At 38.7% G+C, this 10154-nt stretch overlaps 1 protein-coding gene across 6 annotated transcripts in view; it reads left to right on the plus strand.

Moving 5' to 3' along the window:
• mcf2l2 (MCF.2 cell line derived transforming sequence-like 2) overlaps positions 1-10154 on the plus strand; it is a 56446-nt gene that overhangs the window by 10066 nt on the left and 36226 nt on the right. Inside the window, exon 1 of one of the 6 annotated variants that reach the window (XM_024261401.2) lies at positions 4602-5820. The exons of the other annotated variants lie outside the window; for them this stretch is intronic. Within the exon in view, the coding sequence (XP_024117169.1) occupies positions 5790-5820 (31 nt within the window). The 5' untranslated portion in view covers positions 4602-5789. Of the gene's footprint in view, positions 1-4601; positions 5821-10154 lie in introns of those variants that run through there. 6 annotated transcript variants of the gene reach the window in all.

The following is a 10154-nucleotide window of genomic DNA, read 5'->3' on the forward strand; positions in this document are numbered from 1 at the left end:
TATGAAATACAGAAGAGGATTTGGCCCAAGGAGGGCAAAAAACGTGTTTAGAAATTCTGACTTTTTTTCTAATTCACGTTTTTGTTTCAGATTCACTTTAACCTCAGAATTGAGAGATTTTTCTCTAAATTTGGACTCTTAAATTCTGATTATTTTTTGAAAATTCTAAAGGTGGTCGAGAAAAAAGAAAATGGAGTCTCAAGAAAGATTTGCATCACTGCAAATTAAATCACTAAAGAAGAAAAATATTTTCAACTTAATAATAATTTAAGGGAGAATGAGGAAGCTGGAAAAAGATATATAAAAGTTAATTCAATACTAAACCTAAATAAATACTCAACCTGTCTTTGAACTGCTTTTGTCCAGATGCTGGATTCAGCTTTTGATCGTTGCTAACCTTGTTAACCCAAAAGAAGAATGTATTACCTTAATATTCCAGGAAATAATCTGCCTTCACTGATTGGGGTCATCCCCTAGTATCCAGATGTGTCGTGTTTTGAGACATTTCCAGGTGTCGGAAGTAGAATGAATACTCAAATGAAGATTGCTTTATTCCAGGTTCAGTTTGAACTTACAAAGGGAGGGATCACACATTAGTGTTAGGGTGGGGTCATCTGGACCCCATAAGACAGCAGGATTTAGCTTTGTCTGCAGATTTTATTTGTAAAAATCTTGAAAAAACGCTCAGAACACTAAAACTTGATCGTTCTTTGTTCACGTTGGAGTGAAAGTGACTGTTATGTCACCACAAGGCAGGTACATGTAGGAACAACTGAGAAGTATCATTCCATCCAGGTGAGTCATTTCCAGTCTGCAGGTATGGTGTGGGTTAGACACTGGATGACTTCATGGAAAATGAATAATCTTGTAATATTGCATCTTTCTGTGCTTTTTTCCCTTCAGCTTGTCTCAGTTTAACAGGAAAGTAGTTGTGTTTGTGAAGGTCACCGCTCTGTGCACATGTAAACGCACTGTAATAGGCTTTACCGGTAAGCACAGATTATGACGGCAACAGTCAGACTGTCTCACACACCTTTGCAGAGAAAGCACACATAGGCAGAGTACCTAAAGTACAGCAAAGTAGTCTGGTTTGAGTGTGGAGGAATACACGATTCTATTGCTGCAGAACCTAACTTTGTGAAAGGAGTAAAAACTAACTACTTCTAGATGATCAAATGACTGGAGAGGAGCATTTAAGGAAGGACGGACCTTGTGTTCTCCAGAAATCGTACTCTGTTGTGCGGATCTCCTTGTCTGAGATGGAGTCCTACTATCGGCTGGTTGGGGTGTGTCAGACGACGCAGTCACTCACACTGAGAAGTAGGTCCTTCCATCCTTGTATGCACCTACACAGATCTGCTGCTGCTTAGTGTGTTCAGTGCTTTTGTGAAACTCGCCATAAAAATAACATTAAGATATCATTTTTAGCTGTTATAGTGTGGATACGAAAAATATGAATATGAAGCACTTGGAATTGTTTTGTCGTGTAAAGATGCAGAGAGTGATGCCATCTGTTACTCAAACATACGAAATATACTATATAGACATATTCAGTTCAATAAATTGTCCATTTTCCAAACTTTAAATGATCAGATAAAATGCAACTTCATGAAGAAGGTGATTTCTGGAAGGAAGTTCTGTGTTGGAAAGGTGTTCAGTTCAGGTAGAGTTCTGTGGTCCTTTGGTCTAAATTATAGCTATAAATGTCATAAAGTGAAGCCGCCTCTTTCTGATACTTGTTAAGAAGACAAAAGCCCTAGTGGGGCTAAAGGTGAACAACAAAATAATCTGGAATATCTACATGTCTGACAATATCACATAACCATAGCATAAAGAGCATGTAAAGCCAGCTAAACTCTTTGTATCACTTCAGATCATCATTAAATTCTTCATCCTATGTGTCACTTTGGAACAACTCAGCCGAGCCCGGCAAATAGACCGTTTATAAGAACTGGACAGAGCGAGTGTTTAGGTCCTCCATAGGAAATGCATGATCTTTGGCCATCGCGAAATCAGGCCAGAACCTTCGCCGTCACTTCCTGATACGTCCACCGCCATATCACAACTAGTTGCAATCCCTCGACAGCTATTGGTCCGAGTCGATCTGAGTCATGTGTCTACAGGAACTACTGTCAACCAATCATGAGTCAGCTTGTTCCGGCTTGTTTGAAGTCCACACCCCTCCCACCGAAAACGGATCGGGGAAGCTGTCAATCAAATGTTGGAGGCGGGGCCAGCGGGCACCACATGGTTTTACTGAGGCATCTGATTGGTCAGTTCATAACTGGCAATAAAGAAAAAAGTCTTCAAAAAAGTTAGGATTAGAAAGAACATGTTAAGAAATAAGCATCAGAGCAAAAATGATTATTCTGACAAATAAATGACTGAGAAATAACTGTCTATTTTTTAATGGAAGTCCGCGGGAGTTCCTTTAAGGACACTTCCTATGAACACCAAAGGGGAGGGGTTGATCAGTCCATTACTTATACAGTCGTTGGCCCGGCATGAGACTGTGCTGCACTTTTTCTTCTGCATTGCTGTTAGTAGCAAATACTGATACACACCTACAGTGCCCTCTTGTGATATTTGTTATTTATTTTAAAAAATCACATCTAAGTCCAAGATACGCAAAAAACTAAAATTAAAATAAAAAAACAAAACAAGTTATTGTATACTCAAAAAACTGTGATAAATGATCTCGGACTAAAAACTGTAATCTCATAAAGCTCATGACCATTTAAACTTCAAAGTTTTCTGGTAACTTAGCCAGAATAATGTTGAGTTTGGAACCTATTTGCACTACAGTACATATGCAAAGAGGCATGGACCTTCTCTTTAACTCTTTCCTTCAAATTCAAAGTCTTCTAAATGAATTCTGCAAATGAATGGGAAATCTATGTCCAGGTTCCCTACTGTATTACTGTATGTAGTCTATGTTCTTAGGTGTGGTATGGATATAAAGATATCAAAGGAAAATGTTAAAAATCATACAGACATTAAGAAGAAGATCAACAACATAAATCAAGGTGCTGAGATCTGAAATAATATTATATTTAAGCTTTAATCTGTATAAAAGTGAGAAATCTGCCTGTTACATGAAAGATCCAGCAGGGCAGGTGCAGCTTTGCCGGGTCGTGTCCCAACTTGCGTTTGGAATTGGAGAATGATGGTTGTTAGTGTGTTTGTGAGGACATAATGTTAGTAAGCAGCGGCGTGTGTGAGTGTGTGTGAAGATAAATGTCCTCTTGTGTGCAGATCCTGTCATTAGACATCCTCTGATTGTTTTCAAGTATTGACGTCTTCTTCCTGACAACAACCCCCTCCTTTCTTTCCCCCGACCTTGAGAAACAACCACCCCAAAATAACTTTGGTGCGTCACATGAAAAGCAATGCTACATCAACAGCAAAACATCAAAGCCACTGTGGAAAACAGTAATGTGACTTGGTTGGGCACTTACTCTTGACCATAGGATTCCCCCCGTGGATTCTCAAATTTGATCAAATACAAATGAAAAACCCCACATTTGTCATATTCTCCAATTTTCCATTGAGAGGATATGGAAGAGCTGGATCTCTTTTTGGACTCATAATTGACTGATTCAAACCCTTTTTATTCAAAAATATAATTCAAACCCACCTCAGTATCTGACCTTCTCCGTTTAACACTCTAGGTCGGGGGGGTCAAACTCAGTCACACAAGGGGCAAAACACCAAAACGCACCTTAGGTTGAGGGCCAAACAAGATAAACATTTATTGAACACAATAAAACTAACTTTTTAACATAACTATGAACTAGATATATAGCGAGTGTGAGTTGATCTGCACTCATATCCAGGACTGGGTATCGTCAGTATATCCAGAACCTGTTTGAATGCTTCACCAGAGCCTGGATCGATTCGATTCTCTTTTTCTTTCCGATTTTTCGATTCCAATTTTTTTCTACTCTTTTGATCCTCTGAATTCAATTTGATTCAGTTTGTTTAGAAGTACATTAATGATCTATAAATATATATGCTTTGAAGATATTCCTTCAAAATATTCATCTGATACAGTTCAAAAAGTGTAAACATTATTACTGAAATTATAATGAGATTGTTAATAGCATACATTGTTACATGGATTCTCAAATGGAGAAGCTCCAACAATTGTTCTGCTTCTCCTGGAGGATGTTTCATTTTGGCCACTAGGTGGTGATCGCGCTATAGTATAACACCTTATTCCAGAAGAAGAAAGTATGAGCAAAAAAATGTTTTTTAAACCACAAATTGCTACATTAAAAATATATCCTTTAAATAGTTGCAAAATTAATGTCTGTGAGTTTATAAAGTTGTTCATTTAGTCAAAATCTATGTTTAGGTCGACTGAGCGTTAGCATTAGCCGTCCTATGGGAAATCCCATTATACGTTAGCATCAAGCTAACGACTTCAGCTTTATGCTTTAGATCGATCTCTACTTTTACTGATCGATTACTAATCTATTAACCTGAGATGGATTCAGATTGATTAATTGATTTTATCAACCCGGCCCTGTGTGAGAAGGTTTTTACAGCAAACAGATACTTTTGTAATATTTGAGTGATTGGATGAATGTGTTCATGGACAGGCCCAGCTCGTTTGATAAACATGTAAAAGCTATAAAGATAAGCCATATGCAACTTGTTCCATCTTCTTGTTTGTAACCCTGCCTCGTCTTAACTCGTCCTTTAACTAAATTTCATCTTTTCTATCCTGCTGTCTTTCTTTCCTCTATCCTGTTCAAAAAGAAATGCACACAAAGATAATGAAGATAAAGATCAGCCTCAAATCCAAAAGGAGTTTATTCAAATATGCACCCAGTGAAGCGTCATAAGCTCCTGTTGTAACAGTAACATCCGTCCAATACTAGAGGCCCTCAGCTCTCATCTGTTTGCTCAGCTGCTGGACAGGATACATAAAAAACAACAAAAGTGCCTCATGATGCTTCTGTGTGAGGACGGTGTCAGCGTGATGTAGCGAAGCATCATCTGTGACAGTAGATGGGAGGTTAGCCGGCTGACATCAACTGGAGTTTCATAAAGCATTTGAACAAATAAAAGGTGAATATTTTCATCTGTGATACTTTAATGAAATTAGCTTTGAGAAATACTTTTCTTTTCCCTTTTTGTATTTTCTTTTTATTTTACTGAAACATCCTTCCGTTGTAATTTAAACAGAGGAATCCGAACTGTGGATAAAATCTTGAAACACAACAAAGCTTAAAGGAATGTGAGTCATGAAGTTTACTGTCTGGTTCTGGGGAGCATAATGTGAGTCAGAAACCATAAAACTCACAGTCAGCATGTGTGGAACATGTCCTATGCCCAAATGAAACACTTACGACCACAGATCCTTGCAAACCCAGCGGATTGTCTCTTTTTTCCAGCGCTCTCTGCCCACCCTTCCCTCCTTCTTTTCCATGAACTCCCTCCCCTGCCATCCTCTGGCTGCTGATAGGCTGTTTGCTGCTCACAGCAAAGTTGTTTTGCAGCTGGAGCTGCAAAAACTGACCACAGACACATGGAACAACTGGAAAGCAGAATGACGTTAGGCTGAGAGCTTTTGACTGTTTCTCAGCTTTACAAGTGAAGCAAAGAGAGGGAAGTAAATATGAACAAGTGGATCCCAGAATGCATCAGGAAATACCAACACCTTGCTGAAAAAGACACAATCGGAGCTTTGTTTTTGGATTTTGTCTTGGATCCTGTGAGGAGACGTTTGATGGGATTATTGGTCTTCTAAGGGGATTGACGTCTGTGCTCCTGGAAGGCACATGCACGTGAAGATGGTCAAACATGTTATAGGTAACACACAAACTCAGAAATGTGACATGGCATGTGTCATCAAATCTAAAGAGGATTTGTCACATTTGTCAAATGTTTTTTTTTTTTGGAAAAACAGGGCAGGAGTTTGTAGGAGAATTATGGCTTTAGACCTGCTGATGAAAAAGATATCTATGATGTCTACATACTTGATCATAGAAGAGATATGAATGAATGCAAATGAATGAGAGTGAAGAAATTAACAAAAACTTTTAAAAAATCATCAGTTTGACAGAACCTTTTGTGTAAAAAAGGGCTTGCTTTCTGTTCTGCTTCTTTGTGTAATTCCCTCTCTGGGTCCACTCGATTTCTGTCCCTGAATGTTCTTCATATCTCTTCATGTTTGAAGCCATTGTTCAACCAAACACAGACTCACTTCATTTCAAACAGAGTATACTTGATCTTTAGATGATGAACTATAAGTTACAATGAGTGAAACCTCAGCAGATTGTTCAGTTTTAACAGATTCTTTGACTTTGATCCCAATCATGTGTGACAGTTGTTGAGAAGAAGTTCTTAATCCTGGTGTCTTCAACCTGCAGCTCCAGATCCACATGTGTCTCTTTTATCTCCATGGTGGATCCTTGGACAAACATAAATAAGTCATGGAGACTGCTGATCCAGACATGTCAACGTCAGAGTCAGCAGCTCCTGATAATGTCTGTCTAACCAAAACTACCTAAAGAAAACAAATAAACAAAGCCTGAAAACTAAGACTACCAAGGTCTTGTTCATGCCAAAAAATAGACTTAATTCATATTTATTATTAAAAAAGAAGGTAAATTTCTTAAAGACTAAGGACTATGCAGCTCCTTACAGGTTTTAACCAGTAGAAAACGAGCCCAAATGGCTCTTTTACCATCAAAGGTTGCCGCCCCCTGTCTTAGAGCGTTCCTCTAAAGCTTGAAGTGTTGCCACAGTCCTTCCATTCCATCCCCCTTATCGTCACCCCTCCAACAGTTCACTACAGCCATGGTGGGTTTCAATGATGCAGCTGAAATAAGATTGCTGCTTGCAGCTCTGACATGACAATGTTCTCTTCATTGTGGGGATGGATTGAATGGTTTACTTTTTCTCCTAAACGCAAAAGCAAAAGAACCTTGAAAGGAGATTATTTGTTGAACGTTGTTTTTCCGGCCTCACTGTATTATTTTTACTGAGAAAAAGATAAATATTTGACTTTGACTGCTAGAAAAGGCAGTGTCTTTGTAGAGTATTTATACCTCTATATATAGCTATAAAGAATTCTGATATTAAAATTCATTAAATAAGGAAAAACAAATTATAATAGCACAGCCACCTGACCTCCACAAACTGCAGTGGAGATGCAGGGTTTAAATCACGCTGATCTATCACAGACAACGCTGGATGAGCTTGATTAGCTGCAACATAAATCAGTCAAATGACTGTGACCTGTGGAAACAATTAATGATGTGGGCAACTCCATGTCTTTAACCTGTTGATTGTAGAAAATATACGCCTGAAAAAAATTAAGTCAAACGTTAAAAAAGTTCATGAATTAAAAAAATCAAAACAGATGTTAAGACTGCAGGAATTTCACACCACATCCCTATTCTTTGATGCAGTCATAAACATTCTACCACAGGCCTGTTCTGACTGCTGGACATGTTCACTGAAAATAATCACCAGAACTTCTTTGAATTCGCCTTTACAACGTAGATTATATATTTTGGGGGCTGCACGGTGGCGCAAGTGGTTAGCGCTCTCGCCTCACAGCGAGAAGGCCCCGGTTCGAATCCCGGCTGGGACCTTTCTGTGTGGAGTTTGCATGTTCTCCCCGTGCATGCGTGGGTTTTCACCGGGGACTCCGGCTTCCTCCCACCGTCCAAAAACATGCTTCATAGGTTGATTGGTGACTCTAAATTGCCCCTAGGTGTGTCTGAGAGTGAATGTGTGTGTGATTGAGGCCCTGCGACAGACTGGCGACCTGTCCGGGGTGTACCCCGCCTTCGCCCATCAGTAGCCGAGATAGGCTCCGGCACCCCGCGACCCCGACAGGGACACAGCGGTCAAGAAAATGGATGGATGGATTATATATTTTGTCTTCCTTTAAAAGTGTAATATTCTTGCTCTTGGTTTCACTTTCACACTTGTTAGGTCCGATCCAAATTCTTCCCTTCTCCCTCCCCCTACATTTAGCCCTCCAAACGGAGAGTTATAGAGAAACAGGGTCTCAGAATTCAGACGTCACTTTTGCTTGATGACGTCACCAATAGTCGACGGTCAGCTAGCGTTAGCACGGCGCTTTTAGCGCTCGAATATACATAACAACAGCAGTTTTATAACTTCAAAAAGATCATGCTAAAAAAAGTCATTACTATGATTATAAACAGGCAGAATTAGGCGTGGATCTCATTCAGTTTAGTGTTTTTATCACACCAGGTTTTTACTAAAGAAAAACTTATAAGGAAACTATTAAAAAATACTTTGGCTAATACACATCACCTTATGAAAATGAGAGAACTCTCTTCCCTAGCTTCTTCCTCACTTTTTAATCCTTTAACACCTGACGCTTAAATACAAAATGTTTAACTTTTCAACCGTTAACATGATCATTTTAGCAGATCATGAAGGAGAAAAGCGGCTCGTTTATCATGATCATGTTAATGGTTGAAAATCTAAGAACATAAACAGATTGTATGACCAACAATCAACCAGCAGCTTTTATCTTACTTCTTATGTTACTGGGGTTTGGAAACACCCAAAACTAACTAACACTTCTGTTTTTTTAATTAAACCTCCCTGTAAGATCGATTGGGAACGTTTCTTTCCACATATGGTTGAGAAGAGTGTGAATGAATCAGCAAAAGAAACATTTCCAAAACGATCTGGCTGTGATTGAGCCGCTGTTCTGAATGGACTTGGTATGTCAGCAGACTGGGATCAGAACAGAGGTACATTGATTATTAGAAGCCACAATCAGCTGCTGTGTTCTTCATCTCCTCATGACCGTCCGTCTCCTCCCCCGTCGGCTCTCAACCTACCCGTCCTGTTTCAGATGAAGTGCAGGCCGGATCAATGCATGTCTTTCTTCTCGACCACAGAGAGCGTTCTGTGCCACATACGCTGCTCTTTGAGCTTCAGGCTGCTGGGGAAGCCAATACAGGGATGAAGCGCTGTGGTTCAATTGATACACACATCAATCCCTCCTACAATTTTGGGTGAAAATCTTTGGTTCCAGTTTACAGAAATTATTACACCTAAATTGTAAAAATAGAAAGCTGTTTTCTAGATGAAAGGATTATATAAAGATGCAGAGTACAACAGAAAGTTTCTCCAAACTTTGGTGCAATTTTTTGATGTATTCTTCAAGTGTTTGTTTAGTGTGTCGCTCTGGATCACAAGAATCTAAAGACCCATTCCAATGAAAATTGTGTTTGTAACATGTCTTTGTAGCATTTTTGAAGTACTATATAAATGTTTTATCAAATATATGTTTTAAAATGTTTCAAAAGAGTAATTTTAGGTTTTTATCTCATTACTTTTTCCTGTTGTTTTTTACTTTTCATTGATCTGAAAAATGATCCGAACCGTAGGTTTTGTAATCGTTACACCCCTACTTCACGGTCACTCCTGATGCTTTTAGCGGCTTTTTCAGCTAGCTAAGATGGAGCGACGACTCCAAACGGATGAAGTCCAAGAGCAGCTCCACGTCTCTCACTAGGATCCCACTTTGATGTTTTCATTGAAAGAAAGTTTTAGCTGTCCTTGATTTTCAATTTGAAATGTCCAGTGAGGCCTTGCTCTTATTGGTTTCAATGACAAATGTTATCTACTTTTTATTCTTACTAGTGTGTCTTAAGGAATACAGAATAAAAAAAATGAACGAAACAATATTCTTTATTTTCTCTTTTTATTTTATGACATTCAAAAAAATGTTGTTCCATGGGATGTGCTCCTTCTGAATTAAATTTCAATGCTTACCCCAATGCACGGCAAGTGCAGCATGAGGATGTAAATCCGAGAGAATCATTGTCTGATTGGTGTTTGCAACAGAAGCCTGTTAAACCTTAAGTATGATTTATAGCTCTCAAACAAAAATCTGAAGCTGCTGCAATGGGCGAACCGGTATAGTTTCATTGTTTTTAAAATGTTTTAGGCTATTTTTGAGTTTAGCTAATACATCAGCTAAATGCTAGCTGCTTTGGCTAATTTAGGCTTTTTTTAAAAGTTTTTTTAGGCTGTTTTTTGAGTCAGACTAATATTAACAAACTAGCTGTTTTGGCTAATTTAGGCTTATCTCAGTTTTTTTAGGATATTTTAAAGTGTTGCTATTTTTTCAGCTATATGCTAGC

The sequence above is a fragment of the Oryzias melastigma genome, unplaced genomic scaffold, assembly GCF_002922805.2.
Source record: "Oryzias melastigma strain HK-1 unplaced genomic scaffold, ASM292280v2 sc00325, whole genome shotgun sequence".
Taxonomy (NCBI): domain Eukaryota; kingdom Metazoa; phylum Chordata; class Actinopteri; order Beloniformes; family Adrianichthyidae; genus Oryzias; species Oryzias melastigma.